At 43.6% G+C, this 23,531-nt stretch overlaps 1 protein-coding gene across 3 annotated transcripts in view; it reads right to left on the minus strand.

Moving 5' to 3' along the window:
* COL13A1 (collagen type XIII alpha 1 chain) overlaps window positions 1-23,531 on the minus strand; it is a 583,842-nt gene that overhangs the window by 499,153 nt on the left and 61,158 nt on the right. For all 3 annotated transcript variants that reach the window (XM_085603477.1, XM_085603475.1, XM_085603476.1), the window contains exon 2: window positions 22,284-22,353. In XM_085603477.1, the coding sequence (XP_085459603.1) occupies window positions 22,284-22,353 (70 nt within the window). The remainder of the gene's footprint in view (window positions 1-22,283; window positions 22,354-23,531) is intronic.

Genomic DNA, 23,531 nt, shown 5'->3' on the forward strand with positions numbered 1-23,531 from the left:
GTGGTGGTAGGGAAAAGTACACATGAGAGGGAGCCACAAGGTCGATGGGGTAGACACACACGAGGGAGAACACAACATGTGTGGAAAGGAAAAATCACACTGGCGAGAGTATCACAAAGCATAGGGGGAAATAGAAGCACATGGACGAGTCTGAATAACATGGAGTGGGGGGCAGAGGCATCCAAAGAAGACAGGTGGAAAACACACTGGCGAGAGTATCACAAAGCATAGGGGGAAATAGAAGCACATGGAGTCTGAATAACATGGAGTGGGGGGCAGAGGCATCCAAAGAAGACAGGTGGAAAGCATGTTCACTAGCATGGAGTGCTTAAGCTAAAAGAAGAAAGTAGTTCCCTAAAAGTGAGCTGTGGAAGGACACAAGTAAGAAGGCTATGCTGCAAGGGAGGGACAAACGGATGATGAACAAGGAAAGGCATTGGCATAAGAAGGAAACAAATGAGACTGACAATAAAGCCAACCAATGGTAAGAAATGGACAGGGTTTGAGCCTATTGTTAAATTCTTGGTAAACTGACAATAGGTGTTTTGCAACCAGACATCTTTGCTATCTGGTGGGCTTCACCTAAAAATGTGAAGGAACCTCAAGCTCAAAACTAGCAGAGATTTCACAGGAGGCAATGTGGCCTTGTGACTAAAGCTGACCATGCAGCATTGGGAACTAAGTTTGATTCCTAGCCTCAGTTCAGTACCTTGTGAATTCTGGCAACTCTCCTTGAGCTGACAAACAAATGTGTAACATGGTCCTGTGTCTGTTGTGAAAAGCTTTTATGTACTTGGGCAAAGTTCTGCTGTGTAAACTTGCCAAAAATAAAATGTGGATTCTGCCTGTTACCCATGCTCTGATTTCATACCCCAAGAATTAAGGACAGGATAGATTTTTGTTGCCTGGCGGCAACTTTAACAGAGCGCTTTACTCTCGATCGGCTGGGAGGAACTTAACCGGTCCCACTAAGATTGCTGTGCGCTTGTGGAGGGCTGCGAATGTGGCCATGGGCTGGAGTGAGCGTTTGACGGGTGCGACCCCTTTGTTTGCGTCTGAAAGATTGGGAAGCCTCTGGAGGACGAAGGGCTTTGAGCGTTGGGACACGATTGGCATCAGTAGAGTAGGTGACCTCTGGGTGAAGGGTGCGGTTAAATCCTTTGCTGCACTGCAGAGTGAGTACGAATTGAGTGAGAGGGAGTTCTTTCGGTACGTCCAGGTTCGGCACGCCTTGCTCTCGGCCTTCGGGGCTGGGACTGCAGTCCCTGTGTCTTCGCCACTCGAGGACCGCATACTCGACGGTCACTTGCCCGACAGTACTATTTCCCTTATCTATAAAAAACTAATAAACGTTCGGGCGGATCTCCTCGTGCGCCTTCGGGAGGCGTGGACCGGGGATGGTGTGGAACTGGACGATGAGGATTGGCAGTCTGCGCTGTCCTCCCCTAAGGAAGTGGCCATACCCGCGCGTCTCCGTCTTGTCCAGCTTAAAATTCTCCACCGTGTCTACGTGACGGGCCCTCGTTTAGTTTTGATGGGTTTTTCTGAAGACGGGCTCTGTAGGCGCGGCTGTGGGCTCAGCGCCACTTTTCTCCATGTTCTCTGGGAGTGCTGTGAGGTGGCGGAGTATTGGCGCCGGGTGCATGCTGTCATGGAATGTGTCACTGGGGTCGCTTTGTTGCCCGAGGCTCGCCGATGTTTGTTGAACGTGTGGGAGCCTAATGACTATAATGCGGCTCAGACTCGGTGGGCGGCCCTTGGGAACATGATTGCTAAGAGGGACATCGCACAGCGTTGGGGTTCCCGACGGCCTCCCACCGTGTCAGTATGGAAGGAGAACATGGATTGGTGCATGTGCAGAGAGAAGACTGTGTATGTGTCTCGGGGTAAGCCGGGGGCGTGGGGTAGAATCTGGGGTCAGTGGAACGTGTACCGAGGGAACATCTGCACGCCCCCCCTCGTGGACACATCTGATGCTGCCTTGTCCCCCTGATCCTGAGGTTCCCGGACTATTACATTTTACCTGTAGACGGTTGTGGCTCTCCTGTCGCCCCCACCTCCCCCTTGCTCATCCTCATTGTCCACCTGAGGGTGGAGTATGTATTGTGTAGTTCCCCGGATGTGGTTAGACGCCCCTTTTTTCGATGGTTTCCGCCTTGCTTTTTGGTGTTATTTTATTTTTTCTTTGTTTGTATTTCTAAAATCTATGTATCCTGATAACCTCTGAGGTGCACTCAGTAATTTGTTAATTCGGCTGGGCCCCAGGGGGCCTGTTGCTGCCTTGATGTTGTTGACCATGTATATATTAGCGGCCGGCCCTGGTGGTTGTAGGCCCATGTTTGTATTGATTTTTATGTACAATAAATGTTTTCGCAAAAAAAAAAAAAAAAAAAAGAATTAAGGACAAAGAGCTAACTTTTGATATTAGAAAGAGATGCCAATTTAGTGACTGAATAACACAGTGTGAAACTGGAAAATCTGGGATCAATCCCAACTTACCTCTTTGTGATCCCAGGTAAGTTCTTTATTTCACTGAGCCTCCTTTTTCTTCACTATCACTTGCGAGAACAAATTCGAATATGAGGAGCCTACAATATTGCTCCACCTATAATATGAACTTAGGCCTCATTTGGGGTTAAAGTGACAACTGACTTGCCTCTTAGTTAACTGATGACATTACCGTCGGGGAAGGGCTGGAAAGTTTCTAAGTTCATGGTTAAAAGCTATCACTTTTAATGACTAGCTCTCAATGTGGATTTATAATGTGATGTAACAAGATGAACCACTCGCACATGTTAAATACACTTTTTGAATTTTGGAAAGGATTTCTCATATTTTTAACATGATTTTCGTTGCATGACTTGCATTCTAAATATCTGCATGGGCTCAGCTCGTGGTTGGCCTCTTCGAGCCAGATCCAACCCCTGGGTCGGCACTGGCTCGGCTCTACCTCGTAATTTGTTGACTCTCTTACCTTTACTATATATGACCTTAGAATAAATGCCTGAGGCTTGTTTCCTGGTTTGTGAAGTATCGTTTTTTAAAGCAAGGCTTCCATAATGTGCAACAAAACAATATAAAGGGTTGTCCGCCACTGCAAATGATACGGTAGACCAGTGCTCGCCACCAGCACTTAATTGTCAACACCAGAGCTTGATAGTCTGCCAAAAGGTGGTGCTGTCTGGCTCTCGGCCTTCGGGGCTGGGACTGCAGTCCCTGTGTCTTCGCCACTCGAGGACCGCATACTCGACGGTCACTTGCCCGACAGTACTATTTCCCTTATCTATAAAAAACTAATAAACGTTCGGGCGGATCTCCTCGTGCGCCTTCGGGAGGCGTGGACCGGGGATGGTGTGGAACTGGACGATGAGGATTGGCAGTCTGCGCTGTCCTCCCCTAAGGAAGTGGCCATACCCGCGCGTCTCCGTCTTGTCCAGCTTAAAATTCTCCACCGTGTCTACGTGACGGGCCCTCGTTTAGTTTTGATGGGTTTTTCTGAAGACGGGCTCTGTAGGCGCGGCTGTGGGCTCAGCGCCACTTTTCTCCATGTTCTCTGGGAGTGCTGTGAGGTGGCGGAGTATTGGCGCCGGGTGCATGCTGTCATGGAATGTGTCACTGGGGTCGCTTTGTTGCCCGAGGCTCGCCGATGTTTGTTGAACGTGTGGGAGCCTAATGACTATAATGCGGCTCAGACTCGGTGGGCGGCCCTTGGGAACATGATTGCTAAGAGGGACATCGCACAGCGTTGGGGTTCCCGACGGCCTCCCACCGTGTCAGTATGGAAGGAGAACATGGATTGGTGCATGTGCAGAGAGAAGACTGTGTATGTGTCTCGGGGTAAGCCGGGGGCGTGGGGTAGAATCTGGGGTCAGTGGAACGCGTACCGAGGGAACATCTGCACGCCCCCCCTCGTGGACACATCTGATGCTGCCTTGTCCCCCTGATCCTGAGGTTCCCGGACTATTACATTTTACCTGTAGACGGTTGTGGCTCTCCTGTCGCCCCCACCTCCCCCTTGCTCATCCTCATTGTCCACCTGAGGGTGGAGTATGTATTGTGTAGTTCCCCGGATGTGGTTAGACGCCCCTTTTTTCGATGGTTTCCGCCTTGCTTTTTGGTGTTATTTTATTTTTTCTTTGTTTGTATTTCTAAAATCTATGTATCCTGATAACCTCTGAGGTGCACTCAGTAATTTGTTAATTCGGCTGGGCCCCAGGGGGCCTGTTGCTGCCTTGATGTTGTTGACCATGTATATATTAGCGGCCGGCCCTGGTGGTTGTAGGCCCATGTTTGTATTGATTTTTATGTACAATAAATGTTTTCGCAAAAAAAAAAAAAAAAAAAAAGAATTAAGGACAAAGAGCTAACTTTTGATATTAGAAAGAGATGCCAATTTAGTGACTGAATAACACAGTGTGAAACTGGAAAATCTGGGATCAATCCCAACTTACCTCTTTGTGATCCCAGGTAAGTTCTTTATTTCACTGAGCCTCCTTTTTCTTCACTATCACTTGCGAGAACAAATTCGAATATGAGGAGCCTACAATATTGCTCCACCTATAATATGAACTTAGGCCTCATTTGGGGTTAAAGTGACAACTGACTTGCCTCTTAGTTAACTGATGACATTACCGTCGGGGAAGGGCTGGAAAGTTTCTAAGTTCATGGTTAAAAGCTATCACTTTTAATGACTAGCTCTCAATGTGGATTTATAATGTGATGTAACAAGATGAACCACTCGCACATGTTAAATACACTTTTTGAATTTTGGAAAGGATTTCTCATATTTTTAACATGATTTTCGTTGCATGACTTGCATTCTAAATATCTGCATGGGCTCAGCTCGTGGTTGGCCTCTTCGAGCCAGATCCAACCCCTGGGTCGGCACTGGCTCGGCTCTACCTCGTAATTTGTTGGCTCTCTTACCTTTACTATATATGACCTTAGAATAAATGCCTGAGGCTTGTTTCCTGGTTTGTGAAGTATCGTTTTTTAAAGCAAGGCTTCCATAATGTGCAACAAAACAATATAAAGGGTTGTCCGCCACTGCAAATGATACGGTAGACCAGTGCTCGCCACCAGCACTTAATTGTCAACACCAGAGCTTGATAGTCTGCCAAAAGGTGGTGCTGTCTGGCTAATCTAGAGATTACCACAACAACAGTTAATTAGAAATTCAATATACTTTTAAATGACTATTCCGTGCCGCCCAAGGCAGTCTTATAGCTTTGGGGGCCTGAAATAGTCCGAACGTCACACTTGTAAGAGTGTGTGTAGAAATGAAGGAAGTCTCATAGACAGGGTCTTGTAGTTGCAGTTTATTCTTCAGTTACATCATACAGGTTCCTTTGTAAGTCTTAATGTAAGCCCCACCAGGAGCAGCCTCCTGGCTACTCAGCCCATCATCTTCAACTCCAACCTTCAAGTCCCAACATCCCTAACATTCTACATGACATCACATTACTAGGCAGAGAACCAAGGCAAGGGAAATGCACAACATTAGAAGCAGATCACTACAGTGTGATTGATAGCAATTGTGTTGTTGCTATCATTGGCAGCACTGGCAGGGGCAATGTGCGGTGTTAGATGCAGTGGCCTCCTGACGAGAGCCTGGCACTAATTTGTTTTACAAATTAAGCACTGCGATAGACACGGTAATCACTGCGTTATTTGACAGACCTGGGAAAATCCATTTCCAATCACGTTATCTGTGAGTGCCTGTGTTCCTTTACCTTTGGAGTACTCACAAGTACAGCACACACCCTGCCTTAAAGAAGAAAAGCATCAAGCGATTGACTAATAGGATGTTAGACACCAAGCGTGATTGTCCCTTTCTCAGGCTAAACACTTAAACCCAAACAGGGAAACGCCCAGCTGACAGCATCGGAATCTGGGTGTTAGCCCAAGGAAAGCTTTACAGGTCGTAAAGTGCCAGTTTCCTGATTAGCAGTATCCCACGACCCTTTGCAAACGTGCAGTCGTATCATTTTCTATTAATATGACTAAGAGGACAAAGAAAAAACGTGTTTTCCTGCTCTGTTATCATACAGATGATTGTTAAACAGCTGTGGGCGGCTGTGTATCCTGGGCCTCTTTCTCTGTTTATATTTGTATCTGAATCTATTTAAAACAGGGCGGGCTGCAGCGCCAGTTCCAACGGAAAGTGACTGGTAGTATAAAGTGCAGCTGTCCCGCGCATCCCCCTTAAAGGCCATAAATGAGGGATTACTCTCTAGAAACATGGTATGAGTAGAAATGGTGAGTATGGACATTCTCACTGCGAATTATTTGCTAGATGGAATTAGTATTCTTTTGTAACGTTTGTCAGTGGCACGATTTTTGACAACAGAATCTTACATGTACCTACAGGCAGCTGCGGTCGGTGGTAGGAGTAACTGCAGGGCGGTGACGTGGGGAGGGGGAGGGGCAGGGTGGGGGGTAGTAAACTATGGATTCCGGAGGTTTACAGGTAAGTTAACATATAAATTAATAAAACGAATTTCGTTGCGTGCACAGCATCGCATTTGGGAATGCACTGCACGCAACGAAATTCGTTGTATTAATTTATATGTTAACTTACCTGTAAACCTCCGGAATCCATAGTTTACTACCCCCCACACTGCCCCTCCCCCTCCCCCTCCCCACGTGACCGCCCTGCAGTTACTCCTACTACGGACCGCGGCTGCCTACAGGTCAGAGTCAGAATGCCTAGTGCTTAGAGTGACGCAGATCAGCACTTAGAGGCTATCTTCTCAGGGTGTCCTCAGCGGCGGCCGGCACAGGTAAATGCGGTGAGGCGGGGCAGGATGGGAGAGGGGAAGTCGACAGACGATGAAATAGGTAAAATGAAATAAATAATACCTATTCCGTCATCTGTCGACTTCCCCCTGCCACGCCCTGCCCCACCGCCTCACCATGCTTACCTGTGCCGGCTGCCGCTGGGTGTCCTATGCAAGTTTCTTACAGAAAAGGTGAATGTTTCTAACAATTCCTCGTGACCTAACCACTACATTGCAGAAAAGTGCACGACATGTGATTCTAAAATATGTTCATGCAGCAAAAGAACCTAGGTCCAGATGTACAATTTTTTTTTACTGTCACAAACAAATTAAGTCTCACCCACAAAACATTCAGTGCAATGCACTAAAGCTATAGTTACACTATTGCGTAAGTACATTTTCACCAACTTCTAAAATGACTATGAGACTTTATACTGAATTTATTTTTGGAAAGAGCATGGTATAGGTGCCTCTTCCAAATAGTGATTCTGTATGAGATGTAGCAATGCTTTGCAACAAAAATCCAGTCACAAAACATTGAAAAATACCAACTCATTAGTGGGGTTGGTAAGGCATTCGCAAAAGGGAAGAGTTGTGAATGCTAAAAAAAGAGGTTGAGGAGTAGGCACTGATCCGGGCAACCACTGCTAACTCTCACACAAACTTTTCTTTTAAAGTGAAAAGTTAAAAAAAAAAATACTTTTATTTTTAAATGCAGCACCTTTTCCTTTAGGGAAAATGAACTGCATAAAAAAAAAAAGTTTAGTTAAAGGAGATCACAGGCATGGTGGTTTGCTGACTGTAGATGGACATCATCCCTGTGAAGGCCACAAATCTGATGTCGTTCCAATTGTGACCTACCTAATTAATATTCTTGAGGTAGGCCAAATTGCAACGCTCTCCAAATCAGAACTTTACAAACTGACGTATTAATATATAGGTCAGTTTGTAATTTACTGGTCGCAAAAATACTAGTTGCAAATTGTGACCTGTTTTTGTGACATATATATAGTCATTTTGGCCCTTAGTTAATTATATGACACTTTTACAACTTGAAATTCTTCTAGATTCACATGTGAATCTCCCCTGCCCAGTGAAAGGGACTAATGAACAACATGAATTAATAATACATGATGTAGATCAACTACACTCTTAGGAGAAAAACAATCTAAAGATGATGGTCATGGGCTGAGGTATTGTGTGTTTAAGTCTTGCTTCTTTAAGATTTTTACCTGCTACGTCAATGGTAACCCCAAAAATTTAAACTTTGTTAGAAGAGTTTTTTTGGCTTCAACCACTAGATGGTAAATTAAAAAGTATTACCCTGTGCTGTATATTAGGGGAGTACACACTATGCTTCTACGTCTTTCATTGCTATATAGGATTAGTGGTGAATTAGTACAGTGAACTTGAGTGGTGGATATGCTAGTCAGCTATTTGGATTGAGAAAGATAATGGAGGGATAGATGAGGGAAAAGGATTGCATTTATATAGTGCTTGCTACTCCTGATGAGGTGTTGAAGAGCTTTTTCGGCGAGTAGCACACTACTCCGGAACCCATAAAGGATTAGTGGTGAATTAGTATAGTGAAATTTGACAAAATATGAGTGGTGGATATGTTAGCCAGTTATTTGGATTGAGAAGGATAGTGGAGGGATAGAAGAGGGAAAAGGTTTGCATTTACACTGCGTTTGCTACCGCTGATGAGGTGCTGAAGTGCTTTTTGGTGATTAGCACGCCACTTCTGAACCGGAAAAGGATTAGTGGTGAATTAGTCTAGGGAAATATACCATTTCCCCACTTAAAACCACCAGTGCTCTGCACGTTGCTATTCTTCCATCCACGCTTTTGCGTTGCTTCCCCTCCCCATCCTAATCAATTTCTATCTTTTAAAAAAAAATATATATATATATATTTCCCCTCCTCCTCTGATGTTTCCCCCTGCTCCTACTATTCAGTGGAGCCTACCATTCCCCTACCACACCGCCTGATCCACCGTTGCACCCTCACACCTGTCTTGAATATATATATATATATTTTTAATCTTTTTGGGAGATTTCAGAAGCTGCAATTTGCTGCCCTACTGCTTCCTCACCATCCTCCCCACCCAAAAAAGTGCTATGGCATACTATGTATACTTTGTTTTATTTTCTGCTAGAAGCTGGGAGCCCCTTATCTTGATTGGCAAATTAAACTAAAATACAAAATGGCTGTCGCATCATGATGCATGCATGCATATGCATGGCTATGAGTGTGTGGGTATGTGTGGCTACGCAGTGTTGCCATCTTACTGGGGTGCTAATGAATGCCCATGTCTGCATACTCACATTTTTGGCCACCTCTGCACATCAGCAAAAAGCATGTTTTTTTCTATTTTGCTGATGCTCAACAGCATTGGCAAAAAAGACTGGCAAAGCTAATATGTCTAAATTGGCAGTAAAAAGGCAAGATCCATTAGCTTTGCCACTGCTTGTTTAAATTATAAAACAAACGCTTTGCTCCGTACATCCAGTGGCGGCTGATGACTTTTTAAATTGGTGGGGCGTTAATGTTGATGACCAGGTCCACAGAGTGATGGGGCACGTCGGTAAACATGATTTTATCAGCCATTCGAAGTTTAAACACAATTTAGCTAGGTATGAGTTGACTACAATCAGGAACAATGTACCATAAAATAGATAACAAGGTTAAGCAAACATCAAACACAAAAGCAGTGGAAAAAGAACTCCACAAAGTGAAGTAAGCAGATAAAACGCACAGCGCACAAATGTCCCCGCAACACTGAGAAACATAAGTGAAACTATTTCTCTCACCACCAAACAAGAACTTGCCAAACAAATGAACTCACACACACAAAGTCACCTCTTTTTAAATAAATTACCAGTTCCATCTGATCTCTACGTGTTGCACAGAACTTCTATTCGTCCCAGGTGAGGCATATTCATTGTTCCTTAATGGGCACACACTTCTGATAGCCTGCTTTAAAGAGATAGCGACATATGCTCGGCAGCCAGGCTTTGCAGGTAAAATATGCGGTTGAACAGGGGGTCACAGCAGGGACAGCCTAGACTAGGTGATAGCGTGAGGGTCCTTTCAAGGTATTGAGGTTTCTGTATGGCTTAATGGGCTGCATCTAGGAATTTCTATGCATGCAGATGAGCAGCAGTCATTTTTGGGAGAACGCATTTCAATTTGTTTCAGGTACTCTATGTTTACTGTATGGAGAGTCCTTAAACCTTAATGCATTTTGGGAATTGTAGTCTTGGTTCTCTTAGAGCTAATTGTGCCAACGCCTCCTTTCTCAACAGTTTTGCAAACACAAAGGACGGGGCAGGCATCATTGTGAGGTGGAATCCTCCCATCAGTAGCTTTAAGGTTGGTAAAACATTGGTAATGAGAAAAAGGGCACACAGAACTTTTGTGCAACCGGTTAATATCTATTGTTAATGGTTGTATACCTGCTTGTAAGGATGATTCACACATAATTATACCTCCTTCACCAAATAAATTTACTTTACACCTGCTTAAGGTTTAACCACAGCGTCACATAAAGGAACTTATGATTTGGACAAAAGCACATTTTTCTAACCATCAAAAATGTTGTTAATAGCTTAGGGGAAGTTAGCTGCTCATGTTCTGCTCCAGCATGGAGTCATGAATCTTCCTGCGTCTCGGGTTCTGTAACTGTTCGATAAGAGACCTACTACACTGCCAGCCTGAGCAGTGTTTTCGCGATGCTAAATGATAATTCTACACTGTCGGTTCTCTCAAGCCTGGCTTAGGCCTGGCTTTCGAGTGGTAAAATATGCAAGCAGGCATGCACAAATGCGCACAGACTACCTGTCTATGCAGTGTTCCCCTGAAATCTGCTTCTTTCTGTCCCGTGTCTGCATCCTGCTTTTATCCTCAATTGTGTGGTGCTGCATGGCATCCGCACGTAAGTAGCATGGATTTGCTACAAGAAAGAGAATGGAGGGGGAGGTTTTCTGACTATGTGCAGGGTAACAGAGGTGTGCAAGAAATTATTCATTACGCATTACCTGAGACTGAAAAGCTGACATTTTGCTCCAAGGGAACTCAAATTAATTCAGTTAATGGAACCTTCGCAATGCACTGTGTCTGCCCCACAAACCACACCCCGACATCCATCCTTGCGACAAGGCCGTAATACTAAACAGGCTTATATAACTTAAAAAACGCCTGGGCCTTACCTGCTGAACTGCAGCCCCACCCCTGAAGTCCCGAGTTCACAGGTCCTACTGTCCAGTCCTAGTACTCCGGACAGCAACCTGCAGTGCAGTGCGCAGCAGCATGCAACCAGGGCTAGCTCAGCTGCTGCCGGCACTTCAGTAAAGATTAATCCGATTCAGCCTTCCCCGGCTCCAAAAAACATGCAGTCTGACTCGAGTGACGCAGACAGTACAGATAAAATGGGTTCCACTCCAATTGACGAGGCCTCATGCGCGGAAAGCAGTCTCATGTCGAGTCAGTGCAGACTCGATTCCTTGGCTTACCTCCGGCCACACCCTTTCCCAACTCGTCACAGGGAGGGGTCCCACCCACGCCCTGTAACGAGTGGGGAAAGGGTGTGGTGACAAGCTCTCCATTCTCTGATTGAAGTGGAGGGTTAGCGATACCGGGCTTGTATTTAAAACGCCTGGGGCTAACTGTACCTCCACGCCATCAGAGGGTGGAGACTGGGCCTTGAAGCTAGGTCTTTGCAGAGTTGATGACATCACAGCCTTCAGGGCTGTGTGGTTATCAGCCCGGCAAACACTTAGGCTTCTTTGGGCCCACCCGGGGAGCAAGCATTGTAGAGTCACATCATGTGACAGTGTCCACAACAGCTTCACTGGACAACGCCGATGCCGGTGAGTGGAGCAGACAGTGTCCCGTGTTCTAGTATTAAGTAGGCCAAGACCACTACAATATAAAATAACAAAGGGAGGATTTTTTTATTAAAACTGATTATGAGCAGGAGTTTCGGGGTGATTTGCCAAGCGGGGCCGAGAAAAAAGGGGGGGACCCAAACGTGTTTTTTCCATGTTATTTTCCATAGGAAACTTTAGACACGGCTACAGCCCGAACTGCTGAACGGAATTACATCAAATTTGGCAAAAAGGTAGCCCTTGTTTCAGAAAGAACTCTTTTTGTTAAATGGTGTAAATCCGTTCAGTAGTTCCTGGGAAATTAAAAAAAAGAGGTCGAAAAATGCATTTCCCATAGGAAACTTAAGACACGGCTACAGCTTGAACTGCTGAACGGATTACACCAAATTTGGCAAAAAGGTAGTGCTTGGTTCAGAAAGCGCCCTTTCCTTTTTAAATGGTGTAAATCCGTTTAGTAGTTGCTGAGAAAATAAAAAAATAAAAGTTTCGATATATAGAGGCGCGGTGGATCTGTAGACCCTCCCGACCACAAGCTTTATTCTAATTGGCTGTCAACACTCCAAACCAGGAAGTGTTGGCAGCCATCTTTTGACTCAGTAGAACCGAGTCACAAGAAAAGAGAAAGAGAAACGCGAAAAACAAGAAAAGGGGCAGGGTAGAAACACCCTGACCCCCTAGGCCTGCTCAGGGGGTCCCACAAGGACCGCCAGGGCCCAAAAAAGCATTTTTTTTTTTACAAACCGTCCGAATTCGCGCTGGGTGCGCAAATCCGGCCGAGAAAATTTTAAAAAAAGAAGCGCGGTCTCCCACACTTCGTTGTATTGAAGCCCCCGGGTGGGCCAGGCCCCGGGGCAGTGGAAAAAATCTCCTGCATTGGACCCCTGCTCGCCTACATAAGATGAAGCTAAGAGATAATGATCTTTGTTGGAATTGCAATTTGGTCTCAGGCACTCACCAACATATGCTTTTTGAATGCTCGTTACTACATTCCTTTTGGGATTTGATTCAGAAACATCTATCACTAATCTTTGATACTCCAGTGGAGCTCTCGTTACCTACGATTTTATTGGGTTTGTGGGCGGCATGCACTCCTCTCCCCTTGGATGAAATTGATATGCAATTGTTAGATCTCCTCATATCCATTGCTGTTAAAGTTATTTTATCCGAGTGGAAATCCTTTAATCTCCTGTCCTATCATACTTGGTGGGCCTGGGTATCGTTTCTTCGTGGGGCTCATACTTCTGTTGAAGAGAAACATTGTACTCCTTCCATCTCTAATACTATTTGGAGGTCTATAGATAAGTATATGAAACTGTCCTCTCATGGGTTGGTAGCCCAGTGTCCTTTTGTCTCTACTTCTTAATTTAATTATTTATTGTGTTTCCCACTGCAGCGGGTGCCCCCATTTATCAATTATCATTAACTTATTTATCTATCTATTTATTTATCTTGCCAGTTATTTATCATTTCATTGTGTTTATCTATATATCGTCCCCTCTCTCTCTCCTCTTCTGCTTTCCCTGTTCTCCCTTCTTCCTATCCTATCTTTCTCTCTTCTTCTTCTTCTCCTTCTGATATTTTATGGATTATGTGCGATACAGCTAAGTTTTTGTTATCATTCTAATATGGAATATTTTTTATATTGTATACTTTGATTTGGTATTATTTGTGATTTTGCTATTTTTCTGACATGGATTCTATATTAATGTTTATATTCTCCTAAAAAATTGTAATGACTTTTTAATTACTTATTGATAACTTTTCCCTGATGTATTCCATTTCATTATAATTGTATGTACTTTTACTTTTTAAAATAAGGAAGATATTGAACAACAAAAAAAACTAATTATGAGCATTGCTATGATATTGTAGAATGTAATGGGCGGAACCCTGACTCCCTCATGGAGAAACCGCCACTGCTTACATCTCTAACATAAGGTATCCATGCAGTGAGTGTAGTGCCCCTCGCGGATTTTTTACCCAGCAATCTTTACAGTGTGAATGTTTCTGAACAGGGGCTGCTAGTTGCATAGGATTTTGTATGTATCACGCACCCCACCAGAGCTCCCTGAACCCACAAATAACTCCCCTCCAAGCCTATACCCAAAATTAGGACTAGAGTTAATGACACCCATCATCCCTGGAATCATGGCTATATCTTTGTAGAGGAGGAAAGCCTCAGGCATGTTAGAATAAGCAACAGGTGGAGTCGGTGGTCTGAGAATAGCTGCTGTCGAAGTGTGATGACCTCAGAAGGTCCGCTACCTTCCCCGCCACCCCCACCCTCCCTCCGCCCCTTCCGCCAAACATTCCATTACCCAGACAAAGCGGGGCTGAGGTGGGGTCTGCTACAACAGAGGTTCTGTTCGGCCTGCTTTTCCTGACAATACAGTTTTGTGCCCTAGTGCTCACAGGGGCCCGTGCACTGCTAGAGATCACCAGTGCCCGGCAATGAGTTTATACTGCTAATATTATTATTATGAGATTATCGACGGACCTAGAATAAATAGAATGGTCAGACAAGAGGATCCCCGCGAAGTAATGAGGTGGAGACGGTTCTCATGGCCACAGAATACTTCCAAAATGAGCGCAGCCAAAGCTGTTGAGCAGAGTTTTTCAATTTGTCATCTTAACTTGAGACATGCTTGGGAGCCAACATGAACAAATTCTGTCAATTACCCCACGACACCCAGTGCGAATGCAGAATGAATGTAAACTGCTGAGAGATGCACTGTCTGATGAGGGTCAAAAATGCATGACGAAGGACATGCATGTTTTTTACTTCCAGATCAGTTCTCATACAGGAAGCCGAACTGAATAGCATGTGATTAAAAATGTTTTTTTTAAAAATGTGCACGGATAGTTTTACATTTTCCTTTATAATGAGCGTTCCAGGCAGACCCCCCGCAGTCAGGGCTCTTTGCCCCAGGCCACGCACCTAATGCCTACTCCCCACCTAACGTTCGTATGACAACATCTATTTACAAAATTAAAAAAATAGCCTGGCTTCTTTTTTTACGATGCAGCTACATTGCAACTCCACTAGGTGGAGACAAACACTGGGTTCCCTTTACCCAACGTACGTGCTTCCTTAATTACAAATTGTAATATGGATGGAAACCAACTAGAACCTCACCAAGTTTTTGCCCCTTGACTTCACAAAAACATCTGACATTTCTTCTGATGTAATAGGCTTATACATCAGCAGAAATGTCAGAAGTTTTTTAGGTTCTGTACAGCATGTTCCTGATTGTGTTACCCCACTTTTCTTTTATGCAGCTGCTAACCTAACCGTTCCGAGGTTTGTTTGAATGCAAAAGAAGTCCTCACCCGGGCATTTCCCGGGGCAGTGGCTGGCAGTGCAGATCATTTGGCTATTTCATGGTTTTATAGCTAGAGTTTACATCCACACGTGCCTGTTCCACGTCACTTTGAGAAAGATATTGAACAGGGGTTAAGATAACAGGCCAGTAAATAGTAAAATGGCCCTGCACTTTGTTTACAGTGAGAGGGAAGAGAGATTATCTGAGAGAAAAGACATGAGAAAAGATCATGGTGAGTGCCTGTTTCAAAGCAAACTGCTCTGCCCATCGCATTAAAGTCTTTGGAAAATGCCTATGTCTCCGCCGAATTAAAAATGCGTCATTTTCTAATGTGCTCGTTTGGGGCTGGCTCAGAGGCTGTCCATGCAGGACCGGTTTGAAAAACTCAATCTATGCTTAAAGGGTCCACTCGGACCGTTCCTCGGAAGCGTTTACATGTCTCTTGACACCTGTTGACTTGGTGAAAATAAATGTGGTCGAGCTAGACAGCGGGGCTGCAATGCCTGCGCGGCTCAGAGTCGACCCCATGAGCTTCGCACATTCCCTCAGGCCAACTGGAACAAGTGGTTGTATTAGTGTATAATGCTGATACATTCCTTTGAAAGAAACGAATGTGCTTGCCGTGGCGCGCGTCTTGCCTTTTCGCACAAATGGGGAGGGCTGCACATGTTCTGCAAAAGCTTTTGTGGTTGTGGGAAAATGTAAATAAAACCCAACTCACAAAGCCCTCAACTTCAAAACCCCCAACTATCTAGCGCAAAAGCTAGAACTATCTTTCGCAAAAAGAAAACATGCCAATGAGCTTTCTCCGCCACCGCACTGAAAATCTGGAACTCTCTTCCACCGGAAATTCGTAGAATCTCCTCCAAGGTGGCTTTCAAATTGGAAGTAAAAAGATTACTCATGAATAAGTTCTTACCTTAATAAGATGTGCGATTGTCTCTCTAATGCATTGGGCATACTCCAGAGGTGGATGTTAATCTTGTATATATATATTTTTTTTCTCTTCTTCCTCTCTTGTTGACTCATTTGCTCCTCTCCTATGTCGCTATGTATCAGTTACTAGCCCATTCTTTGTTGCCCCTAGGAGTTGTAACCGGCCTTGTTATGAGCACCCTATTTGATTCATTGTCTGTTTTATATTCCCATTTGACTCATGTACTGAACTGTTACCTTCCTTTCCCTCATATTGTAAAGCGCTCTGATATCCCTCTGGATCAAGTTTGCGCTATATAAAACTTTATAAATAAATAAACATGCAATATCAAGCATCGCATGTGGGATGACACATTCTCATTGCCATAAATTCAACAAAATGCCAGCGGCAGCATAAGTGATAACACACACCCTCTGACCTTAATGACATTGCAGCAAGTGACATCATATGGCTTTGAACCAGATTATTACCAAGTGGAGATGCCACATGACATTAACCCAGATGACATCACAATAATGAACTTAAGTTCCATAATATATTCATGAGCAATATAACAACACCACACAGACAAATGTCTATGCTATATTTCACTTATATTAGGGTGCTGGCATAATAAGCGAAGGGAACATTTATCTGAATTGTAGTGAGCGAGCAAAGCAAGTGACCCAGGTCTGACCTCTGAAAGGGAGGAATCAGGTGGGAAGGTTTCCACAATGAGAACATTTTGAAAAAAATAGGGGCTAATAGTAAGTAAGTAACTTATTTTGCTTGGTTGGTTAAAGCTTTTGCAATGATGTACATACAAAAATATACACTAAAGGTTAGGGATTGTGCAATTGGTGATCGTTCAATAACTCATGTTTCCCTGTATACATTACATGTTAAAAACATCTAAATAAGACATTTTTGCTTATCTACAAGGATTATTTTCCACCCCTCATGCAGAAGTTGAATCTATGGGGGCTAATAGTGTACTTTAACGCATAATTTGCACATACATTTGCAAAAAGCCATAGGTTCTGAAAAGACACTCATCAAATATTCAAAATCTTTCATGGTGTGCCAAGCCAATGAAACCTGGCCCTTTCTATGAGTTGGCCCTATTTTTTTAGGTTGAGCCTGAGCAGCACATGGACCGCTCTGCAGGCAATGCTGTATTGGTTGTATGTACTTGAAGCCCCGCTCACTCTCTGCCCATATTTGTCATTGGCTTGTGTCATTGTCCTTCGTAAATGCTGGCTTCTGATTCGTTATTAGCCTTGTTAGTCCCTCTTAGTACTGCCTTGTCTTAATTTCTAACCTCCCATGAGGAATGGCCCTTTTACTTCAGTTGTTACACTGTACGTCTTTTTAAATCTGTAAGCACTATTTTCTTTAATGAGTTTCTCTTATTGCAGGAGGGCAGGAGGATCTCTCATGCGCAGTTGTGACCACCGGCTTGTTTATTTAACTCATAGCAAACGGGGAGCTTATCAGGGGCTAATGGAGACAGAAGGGGCAACTCAGCGATGCCTTTAGGGAGGTCAAAGGTGTGTAATGCAAATTCTGCTAGATCTGGCGTGTTTATTTTTTGAATGAGCATCTATGTTAAACATGAATATGTTTTAGGTTTGCTCCTCCACTCACTTGCTAAAAACCATGACTTCAACAAATGGCTCTGACCCTCTTTTCTTAATTTGTTCCTCTGTGAAATGGATCCAAAAGAGAAGAAACTCTTTGGATGCAAATGTCTCTTTGGACACACTCTCCTGCAACTGCAAGCGCGAACCCGATCGGAAGGTATTGGAGCGCTTTACTGAGCAGTTCTCCAGTTTCAAAGTAGCAGCTCGCTGCGCTTTGCTCCTCGGCTCAGATTACCTGTAAAGGGTGTGCTTTCACCTCCAGCTTAACGTTGCTCTCGCTCATTTGGTTTTCTTCCACTGCCCCCACATTGCTCTTTCTATCGTTTGCTTCCCTGTGCCCTCCGTGCCCCTTACCTACACGCCATAATTTTTGCTTCCCCACACCCGCACCCTCAGTTTTGCTACCCCACACCCTCCCCATCTGTGTTCCTTCGGCTACCTTCTGTTTGCAACCCCTCACACACACTTTTGAACAAGCCTTTGAAATGCAATAGGTCGCGCATTTGCAAGAGTTTAAGATATTGGCATTGCAAATGACAATGCCTTTTATTTATGTTTTAAAAACCAAAACATAAATAAAAGGCATTGTCACTTAGCTCTAACTCCTGTAAATGCGAGAACTATTGCATTGCAGATGCTTGTTCAAATGTACTATGGGTACCCCCATATGTCAAAAATTAACTCCTTTACCTAGGGCCAGTATTTTGTCATGGGTGCCCTTATAGCCCAAACTGTACATACAATATGCAAGCAACTGATTTTTGCTTCTACTGCCTTCCACAGACTAATGGTGGCCCTTGTGTCAAAAGTTATCTCTAGTATTTCAGGGACTGTATCTTGTCATGGATGCTTCGCTTTATAGTGTCTAATTTCCTCAATTGTGTCAGTGCCAACAATTAACCATGGCTCCTCCTAGGCCAAGAATTTCCTCCATTAGGCCAGCACCAGCATTTTTCCACAGATGCCTCATGCCACGATTTACAACCAGCATGTCAGCCTCAGCATTTTGCATGGGTAACCCATATGCAAATATTGCCTTCAGTGTGGCAGTCCCAACATTTTTCTAATGGGGGCCTCTATAAGCCAAGAATTACCTTGAGTATGTCAGGTTCAATAGCAGACTCACAAATATTACAACACCTTCTCACTCATGGTTACTTACATTTCTTTTACTTACACTCCTTTTCATTCACTCACATTCACTCACTCATCCTCACTAACTAGCATACATTAATATTCCCATATTCTCTTGCACTCAATTTTAGTTTTACTTTCCCACTTATTCGCATTCACTCTGACTCTTGCTCACAGTTGCACTCATCTGCAGTCACTCCCTCTCATTCTCAGTCACTCTCTCTTAAACACCCTCACACTCATTCTTATCCGTTCTCACTCACAGCCACTGTTTCTCTATCTCACTTATTCTCACTTGCTCTGACCCCTCTTCTCATTTACTGACACTCAGAGACCTTTTAAGTTATGGGCAAAGTGGGCCTTGGCCCAGGGCCCCAGCCTTTTAGAGGGCCCCCTGATAAAACCAGTTCCGGTCTGTAGCTAGTCATTCCCTGATGACCTTGAATAACTCTTAAACAGATTGTTTTAAATACCATTTTCCTTTCATTTATTTTTACATTTGTGACGTATGGGAATCTATTACTGACATTTTGCAGAGAAATGTTTGTTCTTCAAATCCATGCAACATCCATAAAAACGCTTGTTTTCGATCAAAACAGTACCTCACATACCAGCAATGGGAGGGGATAACAAAGATTATTTGCAAATATGTTATGAATGTTTGCTGTATGGGTGCCTGTATGTAGAGTTGATATAAGAGCAGTGGTTGACAAAGGGAATTATTTCCGACTGGAAAACCCCTAAGTATTATCCATTCACATTTGCAGCACTTGGCCTCAGACCAAAGTTTTACTCCACTACTGACTTATATATCTGCTCCTTTTGACCCTTTCTCCCATCTCTCATCTCACTTCCTCACATCATTAATAACATATTAAGGGCAAATACCTCTCTTACCCCTACACTCCTCACACCTTCCTTTTCTTTTTTTTTAAAAATATATTTTATTGGGTTTTGAAGTCGTTTATAGCATATATCCACATGTTACACTTTTGCAGCAACCTTATTCCTGTCTTATATCGCATTTACATATACACAATCCAGTTTCGCTGCAATATACTTATGCTGAACTATTCTATAGAATAAGCTGAACACGTCCTATCTTGTTTGGGACAGCAGTCCCCAATATTAAGAATACCTTTGTCATATTGATACAACAAACATTCCCCAACTCCCTCCACCCACCCCTCCCCCGTCTCACGTGTGTGTCTGCGTTCTGCGCCTTGTGCATCTCTTCACATATACTCCTGGCAAGCCTATGCGTGCATAGCATACATCTCCCAGTCCATGCACTGCTGACAAAAAAATTAGGTACCCTTCCGCATTAACAATTTTACACTCTATTTAGGGTCTTAGACTTCTTCCATCGATTTTATAGCTTCCAGCATTACATCCCATTCCAACGCTATTGGTGTTTTTCGCAATCCTTTAAGTTCTTCTTTACGTAGTGCCGCACTCTCCGCAGCGCCCCATCGAATCATTTCCGTGTGCCATGTCTGCACCTCTGGGGGTCTCCGCGATTTCCATCGCATAGATCACACCTTTCTTTTCCTTTTTGCCCATCACTTGGCTTCACTATACTCCATCTTCCAACCTAATCACTAAACACCAGTTACGGCTTCTGCTTTATAATGTGCACAAGGCCCACAGGTGACATAATTTTATACAGTTGTAGAATTACATTACATTTTGCAGAGGTCCATTCAAATGGTATTATACCTCTACGTGAATGAGAATCTTTCTGTTATCCCGAAAGCACTGATGGAGATCCCGCCTTGGTGCAATCTAATAGGGGGAGATACCTCTTTGCATGTGACTTCTGGGCCTTGAGAGTGAATCATGCATCATGGACCTGGTTCCTGCATAGTACTACCCCTACTACTAACAATATTGACAACAAAACAAACACAGCAATAATAATAATACATTAATAAATAAATCCACCACATGTCATTCAAAAACAACAGCGGCTAAGAGAGAAGAAAACTCTGCAGAAGGAGCGTGGTGTGCAATGAAAATAGCCTAGAAAGTGTTTTTCCCTGCTGGTTAGATTGTACCGTCCTCATGAAGTGAATCTCTCCACCAGTGTAAAGTCGGCCAATAAACAAAATGCAGCTATGGTAATGAGACAAAAGCTGATTACCGATGTAGGAGCACCTCATTGTGCTCATCATGACCAATAAAATGTTTCCGGATTCCATACAAGATGATGTATGGGTAAACCGCCTTGGAGGGCTGCTTTTTTTTTAGGTCTCGCCTGACCCAGCGCATGAGCTGGTCTGGCAAGACTTATTGAGAGGGCTCCAAAAAGTGCTACCAGGCCAGCCTGGAGCTACAGTGCATATGCGCGGGCGCGCGCGCCGCACTTTACCGCGATTACTTTCACTTTAGCAGCTGCACGGCCGCTTTGATGTTTGATCGTGATCGCAATCACTTTTACTTTCCATGCCGCTTTGCATAGCCAATAGGTCTCGCTTTTGGGACCTTATAAGTTATGCAACTGTTGCATGGCTAAACACTTATAAGGTCCCAAAGGCGAGACCTATTGGCTATGCCAATGCTTGTTTATTCTTAGTTTTTACTCATATCGAAAGACACCAGGTCTCGGCACAGGTAAAAACAAACCTATCAGGAACAACAGAACACAAAGGAAAAAACAACTAGGCTTTATTTGTGATCCTTTTTTCAGCTGGCAGTTTTACTCAAAATAGGCTTGAATTTAGCAACACTTAATTGCCTCTAACCCACAGTACAAATGAATGCAACTTAAAAAAGTGATGAAAACGTTCTATCTTTTCAGCACTCCCATGACTTAAGGGATTTTCTTTGGACAATTAATCTGCATATTATAAAAATAAACAAAAAAATCATTTCAGCCACTGTTTTCTCCAAATAATAGGTTGGATATCGGCTTTTATGTGCGACTTATTGAGCATTCTTTTAGAAAGACCACTCCTAAAATATTACTCTCTGCTGGGCCAGAGAAACTACTGAATGGGCAGCCATTAATGAGCACCATAATTAATCACAATCAATCTGGTTCATATTCCTTAAAAATGGCAAAAGAATAAAGGGGACAGTGGAATAAGCAGGTTTCTGACAAGCATCTGTAGTAGCATATATATGTGAGACTGAAACTGGCATTTTTGGTATTTTTCACCCATTACATATCTTAAATGTCCACTCTCAAATTCATTTCTTCAAGGAGCTTGTGCTTGCCGGCCGACTTTGTCGCTCATTTTTCTGTAGTTTTTTTTAGTTGTCAATTTGTTTACTTCGAATGAGGAGGAACTATTGTTGAGGCCTGGCTTCTACTACACAGTGGTTAATCCTTCTTTCCCCTTTTTCACCAGATTGCTAGTTCCCTAGAAAATACCCTTCTTGCCAGTTCACTATTGCCTTTTAACCAAGAGGAGAACCGAACTGCGCAGAAATGTAACGATTTATGCATGACTTGACTTTATGTACACTGTTGTTCGGCCTAGGAACGTCACAGAAAAAAGGGGGGATACCTTTTGACTCTATAAATGTTCCGCCTCCCCATGGGCTTTGGGGCAGCCAGATCTTTACGCATCAGTGATCGGTTTGTTTGCTCTTACCTGGTGGACAGCTGCATTTCTGAGGGGCATCACGAGCTTCCCGAAGCTTTGGCAGGTGAGACTTGAATTTCTGCCAATAAAATTTCAGAAAATATGATTAAACCAAAGGATGCAGCTTAGTACGAAGATTATTCTACATTCTGGCGTAAATATTATTCTTTTTTACATTTTTGTTTTTTTGGGGAAAAACAATTCAATATTACAGATATCAAAAATAACGAAAAAACAACAACATTAAATGGGGTGCACAAAGGTTTTAGTCTGGATATTTAATTTCAGGGAAGTAGGGAAAGTGTCCTGTCTGCACCTGATGCTGCCAGAGGAGTAGTCAAATCTGTTGAATAGCTGTGCACTTTTCCTTGCACTGGGAGGATGTCCACTGGAAAGGACACGCTATGTCCAAGGACTGTCACCGCAACCCTTCCTCATGCAAGTTAGAGGTGTAGAAAGGGGGGAGATGACCATTGAATGCTCATGGTTCTCTGATGTGCAAGTACACCTACTAGGGAAGACTCACATCAGTAGAGGCAGAGCAAGTTCCCCTCAATCCACTCTCAAAATGACTGCATCCTGACAGATATGGTGGGTAGACAGTAATTTAGATATAATATTTGTGAGCTTCCTGGCCACTCATGTGAGAATGTCTATGATAATACGCATTATTAGTGATGTTAGGTTGAGTGTGTGTGTGAGAATGTGTTGCAGGCAGTGTTGTGTGTTTTCCGTATAGCCCCTTGTCGTTTTCGTTATGTTAGCCTAACTATGCAAGCTGTAGGCCGCGTTTGCTTTGCACATGTTACCAAATATCACATTTGTTTTTGTGCCAAATTGTATTTTCACGCATTGTCAGCACGTGTTTTTGCATTTTGTTCTTTTCCTGGGATTTAGTAGGAACAGCCTAGGCAAGGTCAAACAACATAATTTCTAATTTCTAATTTAAAATATTTCTAAAGCGCAGCGTACACCTTGCGGTTTCTTGGCGCTGGGGAGATTGGCAACTGAGGGAGAGAGACCAGAAGAGAGGAAGTGGGGGTGTTTTTAGGGGAATTTTTAAGAAGGGAAGGCCTGGTCGAAGAGAAACGTCTTCAGGTCTCTACGGAAGGAGAGGTACTGAGTGGCAGAACGGAGGTGGTCGGGAAGTGAGTTCCAAAAGGTTCCATAACATGTCTCCTTGTTATTCTCTGTGGTCAGACACTAGCACCTAGACATAATAGAAACCCAGCTGCTGTTTATGAACACACGTATTTT

The sequence above is a fragment of the Triturus cristatus genome, chromosome 1_2 (assembly GCF_964204655.1).
Source record: "Triturus cristatus chromosome 1_2, aTriCri1.1, whole genome shotgun sequence".
In the NCBI taxonomy this organism is placed as follows: Eukaryota; Metazoa; Chordata; class Amphibia; order Caudata; family Salamandridae; genus Triturus; species Triturus cristatus.